This window comes from Uloborus diversus, chromosome 7 (genome assembly GCF_026930045.1).
Source record: "Uloborus diversus isolate 005 chromosome 7, Udiv.v.3.1, whole genome shotgun sequence".
In the NCBI taxonomy this organism is placed as follows: Eukaryota; Metazoa; Arthropoda; class Arachnida; order Araneae; family Uloboridae; genus Uloborus; species Uloborus diversus.
The window spans coordinates 128223501-128249059 of record NC_072737.1 but is presented as its reverse complement, the minus strand read 5'-3'; the positions used below and the strand labels follow the sequence as shown (position 1 = coordinate 128249059).

Here is a 25559-nt window from a genome sequence, read left to right as displayed (position 1 = left end):
TGGATATGTAAAACAGTGTTCTGAATTTAACAAGAAATTCAATTAATTTCATAGGCAGCAAATTGCGTGATTTAAAAATCTTTTAAAATATTAATTTCTGTTTCAGTGCCATAAAGTTGCACTAAATTAATGTCAAAAAAGATAACTTAAAGTGTGTACCAGTGCTTGAATATGCAAAACCCATTTTGGAATCTAGAAACTCACTTTAATTTAAAGACCTTTAATATAATTTTTGTTTTGTTAAAATATTATTATTTTACTTTATTATTTTTATTCAATGGTGGCGCGGGGGAGGGGGGGTGACACTTGTCAATACCGCCTAGGGTGGCAGAACTATAGCTTAACCACGAAAAGAAGGCGGATGACATTGAAGCAAAAACATCATTTGCATCATTTGTAATAGGTTGTTTGTTATTATTTTGGAACAGGTAGGATTAGCGAGACCATGCCTCTTATTATTCGGTGCTTTCTGACAGATTCTACCTGTTACAAATGATAAAAATGATGTATCGCTTCAAGGTCATCCGCCTTCTTTTCGTGATCAAGCTTTACTAGAGCCGGCCATGACTATAACTACAGCGCTTCATGGTCATTTGTCAGTGAGAAACTTTTTTTTTTTTTTTTTAAATTCTGAAATTGTTGCATCTGAATCAAATATATGGAGGCGCAAAACTTCAAACGGCAATTTCTCATTTACAGAGTCGCAGATACGACTTTTTCGCTTAGCACAGCAGTATAACAAACTCTCGACGGACGAGCTTAAGAGATCTCTGTAACCGAATGTTCATCAAATCAGGTTTTTCACAAACAATCCTAACTTACTGCGATAGATCAATAGTGAATGTCTTTATTACACGATATCTTCATCAGTGATTAAGATAAAGTTAAGTAAACTGTTAGCAATAATTATTGTAGCTGCACTAAACAAACAATAAAAAATAATCTTTTTTTATTTAACCTACACTGTCAAAAAATTCCGAAACATTACTGATTATTTCCGTGTAACCTTTTGTGATTTCAATGGTTTGTATCTACTTCCTGGAAAAATCAAGTATCCTTGTCAAAAAGTTTCCTGAATTGCTACAAGTTGCACGAATGCGGAATTTCTCACTGCTGTGAAAAATATTTTTAGCTCCCAGTTTAAAGATTAACTGAGCGTATTTATAAAGTGTATCGGCTTCAGTTTTGTTACTGCTCGGTCAGACTGAGGGCCATGGACTGTGTAGATTTGCAAAAATTGCAGGAATGAGAAATTCTTCATGCTTTCTTGCGATTCTGTCTTAGCCATAGACTAATAATAAGAATAGACCGAGCTATGGTAACCCTTTTGCTGCTCATAAACCAAACTATGTGACTGGTGGATATCCTAGCAACAGCGGGCGTTGATCGTAGCAGACGATCAACCATCGCGAGAAATGACATAAATAGAATTGATGGAACACGGAAGAATGATATTTTATGGAATCCGATTTGTAAATCTGTTATTCTAGGTTGTAAATATTTTGTTAATGTAGTGAGTTTTTCGTTTAGATAGTACTGTGCATTTTCTTTAGGCAATTTCAATATATCTCTAAGCAATTAAAGATGCAAGCGCCCAAAAAGAATCTGCAAACGGTAAGATTTTTACCTACAATTTCAATTTTAGATACCGATTAGTACATTTTTGCGTTAACGCAAAACGTTTACGCCAACGATTACTTAGCAATTCCAAATGAAATAAAAGTTACTGAAAACTGTGATCAAAAACTAATTACTAATGTCAAAATAATGCATAACTAAAAGAAAAACAGTTAAATCTCTGCACCTGGAAAACAAATTATAATAAAAACACATTACGTCTTAAAATACATGTCGAGTGCCAGACTATAGATAATCCTGCTATCTAGCAACCATGCTGCCAAAGTTTTCGCCAAGCCTTCCACCAGTCACATGATGTGTCCAAGAACAAATTTTGTCATCAGCAAGTCTGGGAAAGCTCGGTCTACTCTTATTATTAGTCTATGGTCTTAGCTTTGGCAATGTTTCCAATCCTGATTTTGGAACTTCCTTGACAAACCAAGAAGGGGGGTTCTAAAGTACTATATTATACCTAACAAAGTTTATTCTAAAGTTCCACAGACATGAATGGCTTTAAACGGGAAGATTTCTGAATTTTTCAGGAGGCTTCCAGGATAAATCCAGGAAGCTTTCTGAATTTTAGCGGAAAACATTCCTGGCTTTTTCAAGATATGTTACTGGCAGAAATTGGGCACATCAGCTGCCCATTATTTTTCGGGAACGTTTCTAAATCGTTTTTACAGTGTAAAGTATGAGAAGAAAGATGTCGTTCATGATTGCCAAGCATTAGGTTTTGTGTACATTTCATTGATTGTTCTGTTGTAGACAAATCTATAACATGTTAATCGAGTTTTGTGTCTTAAAATGTTGCTCAAACACGTACAGCTGCTTCAGAATCACATTTTTTTTTGCATTAGAGCGTCGTTCATCTGAATCCATATGAAGCACTTTTGCTACCGAACTCTCTAAATACCCCCCTCATCATTTGAAAATAGCCTTACGCATTACACATAGTTACGATAATTTTCCTATTCACTTTCACTTCTGGAATCTTCCTTTTCTGAAGAAGAAGCGTGCCTTGACCCATATTGTGGGCCTTACCAATTCAGTTTTCATCGTTAATCAAATGTTGCATCAATTATGCTTGGAATTGACTAATACTAAATGAGCAGATGCTTTATTTGTTAGTAAAGAGGAAATAATAACTTATAACGCTAAAATCTTCATTACGAGAAAACGATTCCACCTAATTGCTGTAGTTAAACGCTTTCACTTTCGGCAATAAGCTGTAGTACCGCTTCGGTTCTATATTATAAACGCTTTGAATTCAGATTCTGTATACAGTAAGGATCTGACAAAAAGACGTGTGATGGTAGAGTTAATTTTTGCTTGAAGAGCTGAAATTCTTTATTGGCACCAGGTGAACTATCGTGGTACGCTTTTGGCAAAGCAAACTAGTTTTCTTTTACCTCAAATTTAACAAATGTAATAGTTTAATCCTATGTTCATCGGAGTTCAAGTTACACTGGCCTACATATTTTTTGGGGTTTTGAATTTGATAGGTGTCCTTAGCTAATACGAGTACGCTGATTCTGAATATGAATTTGGTTTTAACCAATCACGTCAAGATTTTTCGCAAAATTAAAAAAAAAAAACCAAATGAGATATTTTGTACTAAAGAAAAAAAGTACCTTATTGATATTTAATAAATTGCAGTGAAATTATTTCTTTAAAATGTCCTACCCCCAAGAAAACCAAATGTTGGCGACCAATTAAATCAAATATCCACCGCCAAGAAAAGCCAAAGATAATAAACACGCGACTAAGGATAGTTTACATCACAATAAAGTTAGCTTTTTCACATCTCTGTATCTCACTACCAAACGGCACGACCTTGAGGGTCATGGATCTGGACGAAACTTCGGATTTAGGTTAATTCCCACTAGATATGAGCCCAGGTAAAGCGGTTTGACTGCATAGGTCCTAGTTCGGCCGTAATGGGAGTCAAAACTTTCCAGAATGCAATGGTTTTTCCTTTGAAATTTATCTTTTTTTTTACTCTTTTCTTGATATTGCAAGACAGTATCACCCAACGAAAGCAAATATTGTTCCAAAATTTCAAATCCCCAAAGAACACGCTATTGCAGTTCCTGGGCCAAACTAGCAAAATAAGACCCTCCTTGCAGGCGAACTAAAGCCTATATACTCAAATTATTTCACCTCGGCTAATATTTGTACGAATTGACCTAAATCCAGAAGTTTATCCAAATTCATGACACTCACGCTTTTGCCATCTGAACTGCACTGATTTGCAGGACTCCAGAATTGCAATGGCGTTTTTATTAGAATTTGAAACTTTTGGACAATATCTACCCTCCGAAGACATTCGACGTCTCTTGTCAGTACAACGAGTGAGAGGGGTCTGTGAATGCATTTAATTGACACATACGGCAATGCAAATGCAAGAAAAGGATAAAAAAAGTTAACTTCACAGGAAAAAGCATTGCTTTTCCGGACTCAAACAGCAACTTTGAACCCCCGTTTCAGCCGAACTAGGGCCTGTGCAGTCAAACCGCTTTACCTGAGTTCATATCTAGTGCAAACTGTCCTAACTCCAGAATTTCAGCCAGATCTGTGACCCTCAAGGTCGTGCCGTTTGGTAGTCAGCTCCATGAAGACCCCTGGAGTTTATTTTGGGTATACTCAATCTCTAATGATCCCTGACGAAGTTCTGATACATTTATTAAAAATATTTTGTATGATGATATGTTTGTTTCATTTCAGTGGCAACACTTTTCCATTTTCGCATCTGTCAAAGTTAACTTGACGGCATTGGCAGTTGTTTACAAAATAGTTAACGTCAGTTGCTTGTCGCACCAAGTTGTGTTTTGTTTTCTGAGTGTTTAGCGTATCATAATGTCATCAAGAAAGTGTAAAAACAGTCCTGATACATTTTGTTACATAAGTGGTGATTTAACGATAACAAATCATTTAACGAAGCATAACAGTAATTATCAAGAAAGCTTATCACGCTTACTTAGGTGTAAAGCTTGGTGATCAGGAAAAACGTTGGACTCCGCACAAAGTGTGCTAAACTACTGAGAAAATGGACAAAAGGTACACGTAGCTCTTTACCCTTTGGCACTTCTATGGTATATAGGAAAGAAAAACCATGGAGACGACTGTTACTTTTGCCCCTGCGATGTCAAGAGCTTCAATTCGAAAAATAAACATACAATTCAATATCCCGTTTTACCGTCTGCTACACGACCTGTACCTCATCGACTAGGAATTCCCATTCCCCGACCTTTTCCAACCATTCAACAGCAATCATCAGATGAAAGTACAAACGACAAAACCGGTGAAGAAAAAGCGAAAAAACCGATTTTATTCAATCCCCCCCAATGATTGCCTAACGTAGATAAAACTACATTGTTATTTTTTTAAATAAACAACTCAATTTTGTAGGAATTTTTTATTAAATATAGTTTTAATAAATATTCTATCAGCATTTTTGCCAGTTTCTATGAAACATTTCAAACAAACTTTTCTTGAAAACCTGACGTGCTGGAAAAAACTAAGCTCAGATTTGTGATCAGCACACACCATTTACTATACGGCACCTATTAAACTTGAAACACTTTTTCATGTAGAAAAGAATGTAGGCTTGTGTTATCAGATCCAGACTGTATGTATCTCGGTGGTTATAAGTTTACGTAATTAGTTAGCACTATTTAGTCAAATCCCGTTTTAGCAAAGTCCGTTACATCAAAAATCTCGTTTTAGCGAAGACTTTGATAATCCCCGGCTCAAATTATGTAAGAACAATGTCAACATTCGTAATATCTATATAAGGCAATTTCGTTACAGCGAAATGATTTCACAAGTCGAAATGATTTCGCTTGGACTTCGTTAAAGCAATATTCTATTGTGTCATGTAGAGAAAGAGAAGTTAAGAGTGTTACCCGATAGGATTTCTTGCTACATCGGCGTCCGCAGCAGCTTTGTAGGATGATGTTTTCTGCGGAAGAGAAGGAAGGGAGGGGTGTGATGGGAGGCGTAGAGGCCGGTCGATTCGGCTGGCCGTTGTAGGGCACTTCATGTTCGACGAACTCTCGGTCCTGTGGGAAAATAAAAGAGAAATGTTTATTTCCATCGAGAAAAAATTAATTGACATCTATATAAGACATTGAAAGTATTGAGTTAATAATGAAGATTTTAATTTTTAGGAATTCAGATAAGGACAACTTTAAATAGTAATATTTCATACCACGCTAATGCGAAAAAAATATTGTTTTTAAAATTTAGTGATCTTACATTTTCCTTTCCACCAGCAGACAGATACGAAGTAACTGGTTTCAACTGGTTTTGATTGTTACGCGGAAACGGTTACTAAAAGCATTTACTAATGAATTTCTCTCAACTAGCTGCTTTTGAGGCGACAATTAGGTTTTTCGATTTCCCACAAATACTGGAGAAAATGGAAATAATTAAGTTTTTCTTTCTTCCTATATTTTTTGCTACATTGCATATATATGGTACATTGCATTTTGATATGAATTTCACTTTGTGTATATTTTACATAAATTCATTGCTTAATTTCAATTTTCTGTATGATTTTTCTTCTTAAATAATATCAGGCTACGTTTAAAGGATTTGGTGGCTCTCAGGCGAATTGCAACCTACAGATTGAGAATTGTTGGTGTAGAGCTTTTTAACCTTCTAAACTGATTATGTATGATACGATTATCAACCTGCATCCCCCTCGTGAGGAAACATTGGGGTGTTTCCATTTATCCCATAGTCTCTGGGGTAAAAATAAACCTGATTTTATTTCCTAGAAAATAGTCATAAAGTTAAACTTCCATACTCAGTTACTATCATTACTATCAGAGAGTAGTCTTGGACAAAATGCATAAAATAGTAAGCATCAATTCATCCAAAAGAAAGGGAAGGACCTAAAGTTGAAATATTGAAATTGTGTTTCTCTTTGTCCTAACTGACCGTAAATACTTTTTAAAAAGCTCTGCTATTTTCTTTACTCTGTTTCAAACGAAATCGTTTTTTCACTTTTTTTTTCTTTGAGCTGTGCCAACTATTTCCTACTATGTCTCAATCAATCCAAAAGAAAGGGAAGGGCGTAAAGTTGAAGCATCAAAATTATGTTTTTCTTTATCCTAACTAAATACTTTTTGAAGAGCTCTGCTATTTTCTTTACTCTATTTTAAATGTAAATTGTTTTTTCCCTTTTTTCTTTGATCTGTACAAACCATTTCCTACTGTGTCTCAATTAATCCAAAAGAAAAGGAAGGACCTAAAGTTGAAATATTAAAATTATGTTTCCTTTTGTCCTAACTGACCGTAAATACGTTATGAAGAGCTCTACTGTTTTCTTTACTCTATTTCAAGTAAAAATTGTTTTTTTTTTTCCCCATTTTTTTTGATCTGTTCAAACTATTTCCAACTATTGTAAAAAAGCAGTCGAAAACTTTGTACTGTGGAATAATTTGTAAAATTTGCTGAGTTTTTAACTCTTTTTTAAATGTTTTTGTTTGTACTTTATACCAGTTGTGTCATTTTACAAATTATTTCCTACCATGTGTCAATTAATTCGAAAGAAAGGGAAGGACCTAAAGTTGAAGTATTGAAATCATGTTTCCTTTTCCCCAACTGACTCTAACTACTTTTTGAAGAGCTCTCTCTGTAACTTTCTATACTGTATTTTAAATTTAACTTTTTTTCTTTGATCTATGTAAACTACATGTAATTCCTACTATGCCTAAATTAATCCAAAAGAAAGGGAAAGAACCTAAAGTTAAAGCATTGAAATTCTGTTTCCCTTTACCCCAACTGACCCTAAGTACTTTTTGAAATGATCTGTAACTTTCTCTATTGTATTTTAAGTTTATTTTCCCTCCTTTTTTTCTTTGATCTGTTCGAACTATTTACTACTATGTCTCAATTAATCCAAAAGAAAGGAAAGGACCTAAAGTTAAAATATTGAAATTCTGTTTCTCTTTACCCCAACAGATCCTAAATACTTTGAGAAAAGATATGTAACTTTCTCTACTGTATTTTAAGTTTTTTTCCCTTTGATCTGTTTGAACTACTTCCTGCTATATCTTTATATATTAAAAGGCAAGCCGTTTTCTTTGGGTATCGATTTCTCCCCTGTTTTTGAACGGATGTCATTCATTCTTTTTTTGTTCAGTAGCTATTGCCGAGTTTTAGTGTCATCAATCAAAATTTTTGAAATCGAAAGCTAATTAACGGAGACATTAATAAAAAACACATTTTCGTCCTAAATGGCTCTTTTTATGCGAACGGATAGTCCAATTTTTTTGGAATTTATTATGGTTGAAAAGGTTTTTAAAAAATACTCCTAACGAGAAAATTGTCAGAACGCCCAAGGTCCAATAACCTAAATCAACTGGAAAAAAAAAGTTATAAGCGTTTTTTAGCTAGCGAAAATCAAAAATTTTAAATTTATCTCTTTTCCATTGTTGAAAGTCATTGTTGAAAGCGTGAAACATTAAGTTTAAATTCTTTTTTTAAACCGCTTTTTCTACACGAAAAATGCATTTTAGTACTTCGAGTTTGGTATGGTTGGAAAGATCGTGAAAAATACTTCTAAAAACGTTTGTCCCCCCCCCCCCCCCCGTTTTACGGCTCAAAAACGGAAACCCGCTAAGAAGACTATAAAAGGAGCTAGCAGCATTTATAAGTTAGCGAAAATTCATTTTTATTTGATTTTTCACGCGACTTAGTTAGCGTGAAGAAATTACTGGATAATATTATGTTGCCATTTCTTGCTTGAGCTAAATAACTGAAATTATTGCTTTCGTTTTTATTATGAGGCTTCGTAGGTAACTACGGACATTTAAAATATTTCCCTTTTGATTACATTTTCGCGACTTTAATATTTAATTATTCATACACTGTCGCAAGTAGAGTTCGTTCATTTGATCGTTGGAAGTTTTATATTTCTAACGGAAAATTTCATGCTTATTTACTCAATAATATTGAATAAGTTGGCATGAGTGATTTTTTCACAAAGAATATTGTTTACACAGGAGTTTTCCGTATTAACTGAGTTTTGCGGTATCATTTCATTCAGGAAGCTTTCGATTATTCTAGGAAGTTGGTGATCTTTATCCATTGGCGTCACATTTTTAGCACCAATGCCAGTGCGAGAATTGTTTTTGCTTTGCATACGGAAACAAATAATAGGGAAATATCTATTTGCACATGGTTATCACAAAACAGGGTGCTTGCTATCCAAGAATAAAAACGCGCTTTCAAGTGGGGTTCATAACATTAAAGTGTAACAATTTGTAAAAAAGGGGAGGAATGAAATGACAAGAGAGACATACAATGCGACATTGCGCGTTTTTTTCATAATAATGATTTTGAAAATTAGCGTGACATGTATCAAAGAGTATGGTGAAGTGTGAAACTTTGTAACAAAAGGGAGAGGGGGTCAAATATGTCGAAATAAAGTGTGACATCAGTTATGCACATCCCTCAAACATAAAGTGATCACAAAGATCACTTTTTTTAAGTTGTACTCTTATTGCGACGTCCAGTGTTTTCGAATGGAAAATTATTAATGCAACTAGTAGGGTTGGTTGATTTGACTGTTTGAAAGTTCATACTTCTAATGGAAAAGGTCAAGCTAATTTAATCAATGATAGTCGACTTTTTATAAGAATCAGAAGTTTTACGCAAATATTGAGTTTTGCGGTATTATTTCATTCGGGAAGATTTCGTTAATTGGAAGTTGGCGATCTTTACCCATTGGCGTCAATTTTTTGGCACCAATGCCAGCGTAAGAAATGTTTTTTTTTGCATACGAGAACATTGCATTCAGAGTAGAGAAATATATATTTGCATAGGGTTATCACAGGGCAACATGATATCCAAAATAAAATTATTCCCGCCAAGAATTTGATGACGACCACGCCAATTTCTCAATAATAAAACATCCCTTTCATTCATTTATTTTGAGATTAACATACAAAAGGCTTTGGTTTTACTGTTTTTTTTTTTTGATGAAGCCTTAATAGGCTATGCTGTGTCACATACAGAAAAAAATGGGAATAAACTATTACTGTTTGGTATTGTTAGTACATGTAAAAATTGTTTGTTCCCAGATGTGCAGTAAACGAATGCATAAGACTAAAAATTAAAATGCTAGAAACAGGTAAATTCATAAAAGTTTTCTCAAATATTCATTAATGAATATGGTCGAATTTCGACCGCTGGGCGAAACCGAGTTTTAATTAATCCATTAGAAAGTTAAGGACCTAAAGTTGAAAGATTGAAATTGTTTCCCTTTAACCCAACACTGTAAAAAAAATCCGAAACGTTACTGAGTATTTCTGTGTAACATCCCGGGATTTCAGCGGTTTTTATCAAATTCCTGGAAAAATTAAGTATTACTGTCAGAAAGTTTCCTGAATTGCTGCAAGTCGCAGGAATTCAGACTTCTCACATCTCTAAAAAATATTTTTAGCTCCCAGTTTAAAGATCAACTAAGCGTATTCAGAAAGTGTAACGCCTTCCGTTCGATTGCGGTCGGTCCAGACTGATAAGCGGTCCAAATGGCGCAATTCAGTCTATGGACTTCGTGGCTTTGCAAGAAATGCAGGAGAGGAAAATTCTTGATGCTTGCTTGCAATTCTGTCTTAGCTTTTTCCATGTTTACAAAACTGCTTTTGGGGATCTCCTGAAAACGAAGGAAAGTGCTAAGCTATTATATTAAATCTGCCTTCTTTACTTTAAAGTTCCAGAGACACGACTGGCTTTAAACAGGAAGTTTTACTGAACTTTAGCGGAAAACATTCGTGGCTTTTGTAATATATGTTACTGGAAGAAATTGGGCACATCAGCTGCCCATTATTTTCCAGAAACGTTTCTGAATCGTGTTTACAGTGAGCTGACCCGAAATACTTTTTGCAGAGCACTGCTTTTTTCTCTACACTACTTTAAATGGCAAGTATGTTTCCCTTTTTTTCTCTTTTATCTGTACCAGCTACTGTGGTCTTGAAGTAGTTGACTAATGATCTACCTTTACATCACTTTTTGATTTTTTTTGACCAAATCTTTTTGAACGGCACCTCCTCAAATACAACTGCAATGAAATGTATGCAGTATAATTCGATATTGCATTTTATTTTCTTCGCTTATCCGCAAAATTAAAACCATGTTTTTTTTTTGAATTTATGAATGAATTATATTTTAGACAAAAAAAAGCTTTTGATAAGGATGTCTTGAATTACTTAAACATTTTTAAACGGTAGAAGAAAAGCAACAGAAATATACTTTGGCGAAATGATTTACATTTGTAGTCTAAATAACTTTACTGAATTCAGTATTTTGGTATACTTTTCGTGAACGTGTAAAAAAAAAAATATTTTTTTTTTCATCCAAAGAAAAGTATGAAAGAACTTTATTAAAAGTAATTATTTCAAAATAAAAGAACATAAAACCTTAAAATTGGGTCTAAGGTAAGTTAAATAGTTTCAGTTATTCTATCAAAAGATTATGTAACTTTTATTGAGAAAAATCCCTTTAGTTATTATGTAAATCATTTCGTACATAAAGAAGCTCTTTTTACTTGATTAAAAACCATTTAATTAGTAAAACATACTTTTGGGTGATACATAAATTCCATTTTTAATTTTATACATTTTTCTATTTTTAAAACTTTAATTTCATCTTTAGAACGATTTTCTTGCAGTTTTAGAATCTTATAAAATGCTATCTATATAATTGAGGTTTTTTTCATTAAATAAATTACTTTTCTGGAAAACCTTTTTTATCAGTCTCAAAAGAAATAATGGTGAATCGTCTGCGCTATCCGTTTTTATGTTTCAATCGATTTTTTTTTCATTTCTTTCAGTTCGATAAAATTTTGAAAGAAATAAAATGACACACTTGAAAAAAATTGCGCTTTGCTTTGATTTTTTCTTTATAACATAATGAAAATAGCCATCTTATGAACATATTTAGTTTTAACTTGTTTTTACATCGCGTTTTTTCATCAAAAATAAGATTGAAATCTTTTTTGAATTAGGATTTACGTCATAATTAATACTAGTTAACTATATGTATTAGTCAAAAAGATACCTCCAGCATATTTTCGTGTTCATTTTTTTTTCAATTATGGGATGAAGTTTACTATTTCAATGTATTATATGATGCAGTGAGAAGCAAAGTGATGTAAGTGGCAAAATTAAACATTTTGAGATAACCGGTACACATGGTAGGTGAGCCTCTCCTCTGTCCTGGGGAAAGAAATGGTACTAATAGCCCTGGTAGTTGCTGCTATACAGCATGATTTAGAAAAAAAATTTCAATGAAAACCTACGTAGGATGTTATCTTTAAACGCGTTTTACTCAAAACTTGAAAATGTCCACTTACATCCCTTTGCTTCTCACTGCCTCTGATGTATTAGTATTAAATAATCAGTAATTAATGAAAGAAATTTTGTTTATATTTTTTCAATCTATTTTTACACGCATTATGTAACGGTTACTTTGTATTGTTTGGAAATCGTAACACTAGTTTTATGTTATTTCGAAGATTAGTTTTCCATAATTAGCTACGTTTCGTTACATTTCAATAATTTTATTAAAAAAAATCTTGCTTTTAAGTAGTATTGATTTTTAATAATATGATGTATTGTTTTATTCAGTCAAAAGTACTACTTTTAGTCACTAAAATTGATAAAATAAGCAAAAAAAAAAAAAAAAAAAAGAACATGGAGCCAGAAAAAACTTTCCCTTCGCTTGATTTTTAATTAATTTTTTTAAATGTCCGATTTTGAAAATAAGGCGTGATCTTTATGCCGTCACAAATAATGTACTTTGGCGCATGTGTCTTACCGCGTTTCCAAGTTAGGATTATCAAGAAGCAAATTGAATATTGCGCTCTACGCTTGCTGTCAACCGTATCGTTGCCAGTACATGTGAGTAAAGAAGCGAATTAAATATAGTTCGCTGTGAAAATGGCAACAGTGAATGGCATTTAATCATTTGTGATGTCTTAAGCAGAAGCGTAAACAATGAAAGCGCACCGATTAAAATAATTTTTTAAAATTATTAAACTTAGTCGAATTATTTTTAAATTGGTCAGATCCTATGTCTTTAAGCATGCTTTTTCAGAAAAACGTACTTTTAAAATTTTGAAAACGACCCCATTGTTTAAAAAAGTACAAGCTCATAATTTGATTAAAAAAATTCTAATTTTCCAATGTTTTTCATAAGAATAAGATACTTAAGAACGCTGCAAAAACTTTTTGATGTTGCATATCTTTTGGAACGATGAGTGCAATTTCAACATGCAACAAAAATGTCGGTTGCAATGACGTCATACGTTTTTGCAATCAAGCGAAAAATGACCAATACTTGGTCACTGAAGCAAAAAAAAAAAAAAAAACACTATTCATGTTCAAATTAGCTCACCGGATTCGTGTCATTTTAACCCAGGCACGAATCAATAGCATTCAAACGGAGTCACCGGTTAACCGATTGTATATAAAAATGCCGTCATGTGTTCAACCGCCTGGGTTAGCGGATCTAGTATAGATTATTATAATTAGATACACAACTCCGTAGCTACAGCCAATGACCACCATTGAACGTGGAAGTATTGAATTAAACGGGCAAAAGCTTGACCTATGAGGATGCATTCACTGGTCTCCAGTGGATGTAACGGCGAAAATTGTTAGCTTGCATACGTTTTTCAAACGCATGCAAGCTAACAATTTTCGCCTGCCCATGGATTCGTTTTCCGGTTCCATGGGCAGCCGAGATCAACTGTCCACAAAGTTGATCTCGGCTGCCCATGGAACCGGAATCTAGTTATGCATCTAGTTAATGTTACATGTATGGGTAAGCCTGTAAGCACATGAGCATTATAAGTTGCACATTTATACCTTACTAGCTGAATATTCACTTTCATTTCAGAATGTAATGAAATTCTGCAGCCGAACTCTAATGAGGTCTGTTTACTCGATATATCATTCCCAACTTACCGTTGTCTTTTCGAGGCATCTTAACAGGTGGTGGTGTTGAAGCTCGAATATATCATCCGGGAAGTCCTCCACTTCTTGTCCACTTTCCCTGGCGGCTATTCGGGCCTCTACCGCTTTCTTCTTGCTCACGAAGGCCGCACCGGTAGTCGCTTTAGCGATTCTGATGCGGGCCATTCGAGCTTTCTGCAAATGAAATACATATGCACACATTAAAGACAGAACACATATGTACACACTTAAATTATCAACTTCATGAAAAAATAGTCAGAAATGAAGTGTTGACTAACGCTACAAGCGTATCCTCGTCCCAGAAAGCAACAGTATGATATCTTACAGTTATTCTCCGATTAATATGTGAATGCCTCTCTTGATTAACTCCATAAAACAAAAGGTAGAGAAAAGTTATGAAGAAGATGATGTTATATATAGGAGTAAATAGGTCCTCGTGTTTCATTATCTGCCATCACATGATTAGTAATGTACTGAACCAATACTTTAATATAAATTCACATGTTATGCATCGATTCAGATTAAGTACTATTAAAGCAGAAATGATAATTTTTTTTTAAAGTGGAGTTAATCGATTTGGCAACTGAGGCATCCATGTCTTACTGTTGTTCTGGAGCGATGATATACCAACAGTCACATTACGACATCCAGATACTGCAGTTTCACCCTTATTAGGGATTAACAGTCTAAAAAAGCTGTGATTGAAATGGGGACACATGTCCTCTCATTGAAGTTAATTGAGATTACCTTCACACTGGTACCGTTAACCGGGGTAACTTTAGCGTTTGAGGGTAATATCTACTCAACAAACGAAAATAGAATGTCTATTTTCAAACATAAGAGAGTGATTATTATGTATTCGTTTCATGTGCCTAGTTGACGCAGCCATGGCTTGAATTTATCCCTACTGGTTGTACTGATTGACTTTTCGTCAATTTTACTTAAAAACAGGCCAAAGTTACCCCAGTTGACGGTAGCTAAAATTAATTAGCACACTAAAGAGAGTTCGCAAAGGTGGTGTGGCTCATTTCATTTTGGGAAGGTAACTGATTGGATATTATGCTGTAAGTTACCACCAAATATACCAACAGCTCAACTACAATATCCAGCTACTGCTGAAACGGTATCCCCATTGGATAACCAATAATGGTGAAACTGCAGTATCTGATGCTGTGACCGATTTGTTGGTAAGTGCTGGTAGTTCCGTCTTAGCCTTTGGGGCGGTAACTTGCAGTTTCCTTTTGCAGTTGCCATTTAATGGTTCAATTAGAGAAACTAAGTGCATACATGCTACAGATGCAACATTATTATGCAACATTAGCGTCGATGCTGTCTAACATCGACAGTTTCAAATACCAAAAAAAAAAAAAAAAAGTAAAATTGCGCTAATAGCAAATAGCTACACTGTAGCATCGGGGTTATAGTGTACCGCTTTTTCATTAGATTCTCAAAAAAAAAAAAAAAAAAAGCGGGACTCGATAACCTGGCAGAATCCAGAGAACTCAGCTACATTCTTGAAAGACAAAAAAAAAAAAAAAAAAAAAAAAAACTGCGCGAAAAAGCTGACAATTCGGCATTTTCAAAAAACTAGGCCACTTTTCGTTCCACACCAAGCCGAGTTTTTGGGATTCGACTGCATAGGAATAAGTTTATGAATGAAAAAATATCCTACAAATTATTTTTAAATACTTGTGCTTTTCATTTTTGACAATATGGAGCAAACTGATGTAGAATATCACGCCAAAAACAAGAATGACGCAGGATATCGTACAACACTGTTTGCTTGCCGGTATCGCGTTATACATTCCCGCTACAAGGGGTTCAGTAGGGTATTAAAACCGTTGAGAAGAGATAAAATGTAGGGAGTGTGAAGACTTTCATTCGAAAAGCAAAGATTCCAAGTCACGCGATAGATTTTAAAGCAAAGCAATGGAAGAAAACAGGTTTCTTTCGCTATTTTCCCGCCAAACGTCTCAGCCATTCGTCGTTGTTTAGTTTCATGACTTGGGGTCTTAGCCTCAGTTTTTGCTAAGCAAACGATCAGACTTGCTCCCTCTATTTACTAATTCCTGCTCTAAGGTTAAAACTTCCATTCATTTTGGCTCAGTATAGCCTACTAAGGCTCTTGCGCCACAAAACCCAATCTAGTCAACCTCCATTCATTTGGAAATTGCGAATAATAATTGACCAATTTGCTTTCAGTTTGTAATCGCTTTTTTAGATCTATGATGCCTTACTTATTTAAAATATCGTTTTGTTCTGACAACTCCTACTAGGTGCGTCTTCTTTTTTTGCTATAGATTGTAGTTTCAATTCAAGCTGACTGTTGTCATGTTGCTGTTATTAATAAATTCAGAAAACAAAATACTAGACGTTTTTATCATACAATCAACATACAGCGTCTTATGTAATCTACGTGAAATGTTTTACCTAATCAACAGATTGTGTTTATTTATTTATTGCTTTATGCAAACGAAGTTTTAAAAGCTAAAGAAATGTTCCAATGTGACTTACACAACTTGATTCTGAATTCGTCACATTTCTTAAAGATTATGATATAATATAAAACATTCTTTAACGACAATTGTTTTGCTTTTAAATGATATATTAACGTAACAGAGAAAAAAATAATGACAAAAATACTTTCCCCGGCGAAAATTTTAGAACCCAAATTAGTTCAAAGCACTTTTGAAAATGTCGTATAAGTCATATAGTTTTATTTTTCTGCAAGAGACATTAATCTGATGAAACACTTTAGCATTAACATTTTGATAGTAGTCATTAAAGTTCTAAAAGCCCATTTCACAAGACTGAATTTTGTTGCCAAGAAGATTTTCGTAAAACAATAATAAAAAAAAAAGCAGCTGCAATTGATAGTGGGGTGGAAATGTTTAATGAAGCAGCAACTGGGTAAAAAGATTTGTGTGAACAGATATATATATATATATATATATATATATATTTCCCATCAGTGTTATCTGCAATTCTCTTTTCTTAATCCGTACCAAATACTTAAAATTTCATCCTGCCTTACAATACTGGAGCCTATCTGCACTTTGACCAGTTTCCTTAAACTGACGAAAAGCCGCTTGCTTATAACTTAGAGCTGCTTTAATCTCCCTAGAGAACCACATGGGCTAAATTTTAGTACTAACATCTTTTCTCCGAAGTGGAACATAATCCCCAACCGTTTTCGCCAGTTTTTCCTTACATTCCGTCCACTACTGATTTACATCGATATTTTCCAATCTTGACGAAAAAACCTCTTTCAAGCTCTGCCTAAGTGCAACAAAATCAGTGTTTCTGAAATTGGGCACAAACATAAAATTTTCAACTTTATACACTTCAAATTCAATCCAGAACCTAATGCGGTTATGATCACTATCTCCAACATGATCCCTTACACACAGCCCTTGAACAGAACTTCCTACGTCACAGAAAACTAGATCTAAAATCGCTTCCTCTCGTGTCCCCTGAGTTACAACTTGATCTAAGAAACAATCACGAATTACTTTTAAAAAATCCTCTTCTATGCCATTACTAGAATAAAAATTATTCCAATCAATACCCGGAAAATTGAAATCCCCCATGATGATGGCGGATCCCTTACTGCACATGTCACTAATAATACGATACATCTGTTCATCTTGTCAATGGCTTGAATTAGGCGGCCTATAAATGTTTATAAAGCGCAATTTTTTTGCCCTTTTTACTCATCAACTTCTGTCAAATCATATCAATATCAGTAGGTTTATCATTTATGACCAATTCATTGCAAATGAAATTGTCATTAACATAAAATAAAACCTCACCACCTCTTTTGCCTACTCTATCTTGTCTAAACAAATTATAACCAGCAATATGTAATAAATCTACATCAAATTCGGTAGCCCATGTCTCTGTTATTCCAATAACATCCAACTTCTCATCTATAACTATGCTTTTCAATACTTCCATCTTGTTCCTATAGGGATAGTATATAGATAGGGTAGTATGACTTACGTCAGTCTGACTTTGAGGTACAGAAATATCTAATCGGCATAGTTGTTTCTCCAAAAATTCCTGTTTCTGGGAAAAATACTTATTCTAGCTAAATTAAGAAATAGTTCTTGAAGATTGGGGCTTTAATCCCTTTTCTTTTGGAAAATTTTGAGTAAACTTAAAGTTAAAAAAAATATAAAGAAAAATACGGACAAAATATATTTTTCTTTTTACGTCATGACGTTCAACATACGCTATTTGTTTTCCCACAAAAAGCTTACGAATATTTATGTTTTCACTTTAGTTAGCAATGATAATGTCCTCATTCTTATAAACATAATTAACACTATTTGGATCATCTTTCTCGGCAAACTTTTGCACTAGTCAATATATCAGAATAATGAAACAATATATTATCAGGCCAAAACATAAAAAAAACATTACTAAGAGTGCAACGGAAGAAGTAGAACCCTTGGTAAAACAATGAAACTGGATGTAGCTGCCTAAAAGAAAATATTCGCTTCATCACGTAAATGACCTATCAAAAGGCAGCCTTTTGAAGAAAGAATGACTACATCGATAAATATCTCAACTCTTTTGACCTAAATGTCTAAAGTATTTGCTGAAAGTCATCGCATTTAATTCTTAATATTATACAAAGAAACATTTTGAGAGCCTTCCGTTTAATTATGTAAATAATCTAAAACCAAGGCTGGATATTCTTAAGTGAATGAAATAACTTAAATTATTCAGTCACCCATTTTTGTTTGTGATCACTTTCTTCTTTTGGCTTATTTTGCACTTTAATACTCATTTTAATACCCATGTTTGTTTTTGACGAGAAAAAATCGAAATATATGAGGCTAGCACACTTTAGTGTTACGTTTCCAGTGAAATTTTATCCGGATGTTATAGCATATTACTTTATTTAAGATATATTTTTGCTATGTTTCGTAGAATACGTACGAATGAAATTTCTTGTAAATACAGATCGATGTAAATACGTATCGCACTCCAGCAAGGAAAGTGACATAATTCAAAATTTGGAGACAACGTACTAAATTCCGACTGCGAAGAGCTGACCCTTGGCCCTGCCTTGTTTCAGAATTGTCCATTTTCATGAACAGGCGATATGGAGAGGAAAATTGGATTAGAATTTGCAAATTCGTCATCGGTTCTAGAGCTTGAATACGTCACCTTGGAATTTAAGAAATTAGCCAAAGAAGTAATACATTTTAATTTTGTGCGGTCACTCATTGGACAGGTCACATACTACGTAAGTGAGTGGGTCTTGGTTTTACTTCTTTCAGCAGCCATTAGTCAGAAATAGCAACGCGTTCTATAAGTAATTTTAATTGAAAATTGGCAAGGGTAGGGTTGCAATAAAGAATATAAAGCTTGTCAATTTACTTTTTCGCTAACTCAATGCAGTTAGTGCTGAAGCGTAAACGTTTCAGGTCTAAATAATCACACAACGAAAATATACGAGGAGTACATTTTTCTTCATACCGCCAAAATGTTGCTAAACTCCAAAATAAGGTACACGTCCCCCTTTCTCTACCGATTTTAAGGAATGAACTCGTTTTCTCAAATGATTGACGAGGGTCATTTGTTCGCGGTCGGATTATTCGTAACTCCAGAGCTCGAATACGCTACCTTGCGGTGATTAACAGCACTAAAGAAAAAGGTAAAACATTCCATTCCACGTGTTTTCTTTGGGGTAAATTACAGGCTTCAGACACTTTGTGGTGTAATGAAATTTCAGAAGAATGGAAAAAAAGCTTCCCTCAAACACGATGAAAAATTACTGTCATTCACTAAGCGTCAAAGCAAGTTATAAGTTACGGCATTTATTTGTTTTGCCTTTTTCATCCGGCATTAGACAGTGACTGCACCTCCCCGATGTTCATTGGAGTTGCGAATAGCTATTGATTTAAAATCTAAATTTAATGCTCTTTCTTGCCACAAAACTCGAAGTTTGCCTATATAACTGGTGCGTGGTGGTATAAAAACGATATAATTAATAATGATACATCATTAAATCCATTAAGCATTCAGTATTAATTTAGACATTATAAACTAACAAATAATCATCACATCACAATTTTTCTAATCGTTTCGTAATATTTGAGACCTAACTCCCCTAAAGCTATACTCTTGCGCAACCCTGGTTTTCTCCAATGCTGGTTTTCTGAGTTGTGTCGGTTTCCTTGCCGGATTGCGAATTGCGACAATGATAATAGCTTTTACTAGTAATGAATTATGTTTTTTTTCTTGAAATATTTGTTGATATAATTTATTAATCTTTTATATAATATTAATATATTTATTAATATTATATAATTACGATTTGTTGATTGAATAGAAGATATATATTCAATATTAATCAAATATTTGCAAAACTACTTCATTTAAAAAATGTTATAAACTTTTAAAATTACAACTTTAATCCGAAAAAATACGTTTTTTTTCAAAATTTTCTTAACGGAGAAATTTTTTGGTCTTGAAATAATAATTTATTCTATTAAAAGAACATAGGAAATAATAAAGTAAAGATATAACTATTAAAACATAATAAGATATATAATAAGAATATAATAATATATAATAAGAGAATAAATAAATAAATATATATATATATATATATATATATATAAGAATAAAGATATAACTATTAACACAAAACAGATTTCAACAAAAGAACGTAGTCTCGGTTAAATATTCTGTTCAAAGAATTTTCTTAAATGATTTTGGCGTCTCACCATTCAGAAATAATCAGGGTAGCAGCGATTTTAGTGGGTGCCCTACATAATAGTACATTACGCACCGTAGGGCTCTGAATACTTCCCGATACATCATGCACACCATGTATATATCGTTGGGTGAATACCAAAAATCGGTAACTACAATTCAGTTTTTTTTTTCATACTATTCATGGAAAAACACAAGTTAATATTTTTTCACGATTTTTGGGGAATTTGAGAAAGCAAAAATTTTCTATAAAAGGAATACATTCTATTTTTTTTTTCAAATTTGCAGCAACCGAGTTATAGCACTCAGCTGACGATAAATCACGTCAAGCGCATAAGCTGCAAAAGTAGATATCACCAAAAAATTTTTTAAAGGGAAAAATTCACATATCTGTAATTTCGAAAATATATGAGTTGCAATGATTTTTCTTGTTTCTTCTCAATCATATTGGAGACCATTTCAAAACTCTATGATTGTCTCAGGTTGTTGGCTCATATAAGTATTGTAATGAAAAAACTAAAAAAAAAAAAAAAACCCGCATTTGCGCCAAAAATTAGAATGGGGTGGTTTCCTTCAGTCAAAAGTACTACTTTTAGTCATTAAAATGGATAGAATGAGCAGAAAAAAAATTACATGGACCCAGAAAATACTTTCATTTTCCCAACAGTTTTTTTGTAATTAATTTTTTAAAATGTCCGATTTTTCAAACAAGGCGAGGTCTTTATGACGTCACAAATGATGCAATTTGGCGCATCTTTCTACTACGTTTCCACGTTATGATAATCAAGCAGCGAATTAAGATTGCGCTCCACGCTTGCTATCAACCATATCGTTGCCAATATGCGTGAGTAAAGATGCGAATTCAATATTTTGTTCTGTGAATGGCAACATTGAATGGCATTTCATCATTTGTGATGTCACACGACAGAAGTGTAAACAATGAAAACGAACCGATTTAAGTATTTTTTTTTTTAAATATTAAACTTAAATAAATTGTTTAAAAAATGGTCAGATCCTATATTTTTAAGCATGCTCTTTCAGAAAAAAAAATACTTTTTGGAAACCACTCCATTGGAGATACATCTACTTCTGCAGCTATACGCTTCATATGAATTTCTTTTAGAAAGACATTACGTTAATAAAATTTAAACTATCATTTCTACACAGCAGAAATTTAATCCGATTAAATTGATCCGATATTTTTTTTTCATTTTACTTATTTTTCTAACTTTTAACTTACTTACCTGGTATAAATGTCATTGCATTACTATTTCAGGACATATGCTTTAAAACAAGTCGATAGACTCATCAATATAACAAAAGATATTACCCACCAAAAGAAAAGAAAAAAAAGCTGTAAAGAACAACAAACGAGTTGGTAAAAACGGAATCCTATGAAAAGCAATCAAGTCTGGAGTTTGGTGCCTAAAAGGAAATACCTGCTTTCAATCACGCGAATGAGCTATTAAACGCAGACCTATAAATGAAGAACAGGCATCGTTTTCAGGTTGTTTCATAAATATCTCAACGTATTTGACCTAATTGTCTGTAGCTATAATAGACTCAATAGCTAATTTTGAACATGATGTTGAGAAAAGCTTTAAGTTCAATAATTTCACCCAAATGAATGGATGGGTAATCAGACATGAAACTGCGAAAGTTTGCCGAAAATTATATCGGCTGGGTCATTCCATAGTGACTAACGTAACACTCGCAGCTGATTTTCAAACTCTTTTTACTTACACCGGGAGTAAAAATAAATTTGTTTTGGTTTAATATGCAGATCTAAAATTTACAAGGTGACTATTTTTTATTTCTACCAAGAATTTGAAGCAAAATAAACGCTAGCAGGTGTTTTTTCACCAAAAAAGGCATCGTGACTAACGTAACATTTTTGCAACTCTGAGAAACAATGCTTATGTTACGAGCTAATTTTTTCTGAAACTTACGCAGACATTTAAAGTTGGCCGATATATTTGTAAGAGGTAAACAATCTATTTTTAAAATCGTACTACAGATTTGTTACAGACGAATCTTTTTTGGCCCTAAATGGTACTTTTCCGAAAAATTGTGTATGACAAACGTAACGTGACTAACGTAACTATCGAATAACAAGCAATGAATGCATATAAAAAACTTTTTATAATTAATTTTTTGCTCTTATATTACTTTTACACTTTTTAGGAACCTTCTTTGTGTTGTATTATGGTTTTTTCTTTACTTTTTTTCTATATTAGTGTAAGAAATTAAATGGAAGGATTCAGTTCAATTAACTCAATTTGAATGTGCGAAAAAAAAAACTGCTTTTGCAAACTGAATAACATCATTCTTGGTCTAATTAAATCCTAAATATCTCTAATTTTAAAAATTAACTTTTTGCAAGTTGGTATTTTCACTGAATTCTAGTATTCTGGATATACTAGTTATCGTTATAAGAAACTCCGTAGTACTTTTCAATGACATATTATTTTTTAAGGTTTACTAATTCATCGAACGAATAGTGTTGTGCATCCTTTTGAATTAAAATGTAATATTGAAAAAAAAAATATTCGAACGTTTTATCAGAATGCATTTTAATTCCAGATATCACCGCAAATGTTTGCACTTCTAAATGATCATTCTTGCATTTTCTGAAATATGACAGCAGCGCTTATTGTCGCTGTATCATGTAACATCTTCAAATGTTTTCCAACGAGCAGCCGTTACTTCATTTTAGTAATAGGTGGAGATGTATTTTCTAAAAAATAGAGACGTTCTTCTTTGTTAAGACTGTATTTCTATTATCTTAATTCTTAAGCTTGGACTCTTGTGTTGAATGCACATTCAGCAGAGTACTCATTTTGCTTTACTCACTTTTTTTCTTTTTTAATAATTCTTTAAATTGGAAGTATCTTCATAAAGACCTTTAAAAAAGTATTTTTCTAAGTAAACAGAAGGTCTACAATGTAGTATTACTGGTATTTTTCACTCTTTATTTTTTTAAGCAATATAAAATGCCTACATATTCAAAATTGTTCATGAAAATTTATATTAAATTAAATAAATTTTAAATATTAGCAGTCATTTTTAAAATGTTACGTTAGTCACATGCAAACCGTTACGTTAGTCACAGCTCAAATGTTACGTTAGTCACACTAATTATTTTACATCTACTGATACTAAAATGAATGTTTTGCACTTTTTAAGTAGATATGACACAGATGTAAGAAAATAAAAAGTGCTGTTTGGTTCAATCATCTGGTTTAGTTTTTAAGCAGAAAATAGTACATTTTCGTGACTAACGTAACGTAAATATTTTCAGTGAAATAACCAAACTAATTAAAAGACTTATCTTATAATGCATGCAAAAAGAACAGTCAATTTTATTGGGCCAACATCTATTCATTTAGAATAAACACAGTTCTTTCAAAAATTTGCAAAATTTTTTACATTACACAAGAAAACATAGACGCATGTTTTTTGCACATCCTAAGCCTTTTCTACAACCTCACACGTTTTGAGCCAGAAGAAAAACACCGAATGAAATTTTTGCAAACTGTTATTGGATTTATGTACTAGAAAGTATGCTGAATGAAATGATAGGTCAGGCTTTTTGGGGAAAAAAATTCTGAGGTTGAGGTTGACATTTCTATGGAAACTAAAACTTTTCCGAAAATTATATAGGCTCACATATACATAGTTATTGTACCACGGTATAGAGTGTATGTTGCAATACTGTTTTCACAGAAAAAAAATTCTAAAAAAAAAAGAACGATTTGTTACATAGTTGTCGATCAAAAGTCAGGATGAAGCACATCAATCGTGTAATTAACAGAATAATAAAAACCTGCTGAGTGGTTTTTAATAAAAACCTGCTGAGTGGTTTTAGTAATTAGTTTCATTAGCCGTCTCAGACAGAAATTATTATTTCTCGCTTGATCTCAAATACCTTATGCTAATGTTTGGAACTGAAAAAGAATTTATCACATTTTAAAACTATCTGCAATCTGACTCAAATGTACATGATCGTTTTTTTGTTCTTTCTTGTAAAAGAGAATGGTGAAGTGCAAATTTAATTTTATTAAGGTTTAGTTGGTGAAAATAAGATTTGAATAGCTAAAATGCCTGAAACCGCCTTAAAAGTGTTGAAAACTCGGTTAACGTGGGGTCAGTAACCCGAGGTAGCTACCCTGGTTTGTAGTTCTATGCTCTTTCGATTCATACCTTTCTTGATTTTTTCACTTTTCTATGGTTTCCTATTTGATTTAAACAAGTTAACTTTAAATGAAATCCCCGTAAAAAGTATGGTGGAGGGGGGGGGGGATTCAGAAATAAAGAACGTCTGGTTACCTTCTGAGCTTTCCTCTTGTCCGCTCTCTGGCTCTGGTGGTAGATTCGGGAGAAGTTGGAGACGATGACGGGTACTGGCAAAGCAATCACCAATACGCCGCTCAAGGAACAAACACCACCCACGATTTTACCCGTAGGCGTGTCTGGAACCATGTCTCCGTACCTAAAAGAATCGATTGATCAGCCTTACAGAAAATCATTCGAAAGACTAGTGATTAAAAAGTAACATTTGAACCAGTGACAACTTGAAGCTCCCATTGTATTCGAAACGTCAAGTAACGTAAATAGACTGAATAGCAATGCAAGGTACTAAATTTAGTAAATTTTTGCTACCTGCGGTTATTTCTGGTGCTAAAGAGTCTGTTCCATAAATGGTTGCAATCAAAACTTTGAAATGCACCCACGATATAGCTGCAATTTTTAAAAATTTTCGCTAATAAAACTTTCGCATTTAATTAAAATATCTTCTGTCCTTGAAGGGAAGACCGTCGCGTTTCCCTTGCCTGCACTCCCTTGGATACGTCTATGCTCACAATGTTATAACCTTAGACATTATAACACAGGGGTTTCCAAAGTGGATGCCGCCGCCCCCTGGGATGCCGCAGGGAGAAGGGAGGTATCCACGGCGAATTCCGCAAAGTATCCATGGCGAGAAAGATCACCTCATAAAGCTTTATAAGTATCAAGTAAGTTGTAACTAAAACGTCGTAAACATGTTTAACGTTAGCAATTTTTTCTAACCTCTGAATTCTGAGTTTTATTTCAAGGATCTTGCTTTTGTTTGTTTCTTCTATTTCTTTGGCGACGTTATATTCCCGACTATCAATTAAGACACCATATTAATTTGATGGTAAGGGTTGTTTGGTGTAACATTAATGGAGGGTTTTAAGC

The 25559-nt window shown here is 33.4% G+C and overlaps 1 protein-coding gene across 1 annotated transcript in view; it reads right to left on the bottom strand.

Moving 5' to 3' along the window:
* LOC129226875 (potassium voltage-gated channel protein Shal-like) overlaps positions 1–24782 on the bottom strand; it is a 141295-nt gene extending 116513 nt beyond the window's left edge. The window contains exons 1-3 of the mRNA XM_054861504.1: positions 24669–24782; positions 13599–13781; positions 5523–5678 (exon numbers count right to left, since the gene is read on the bottom strand). Of these exons, the coding sequence (XP_054717479.1) occupies positions 5523–5678; positions 13599–13772 (330 nt within the window). The 5' untranslated portion in view covers positions 13773–13781; positions 24669–24782. The remainder of the gene's footprint in view (positions 1–5522; positions 5679–13598; positions 13782–24668) is intronic.
* Between the last annotated feature and the right edge of the window lie 777 nt (positions 24783–25559).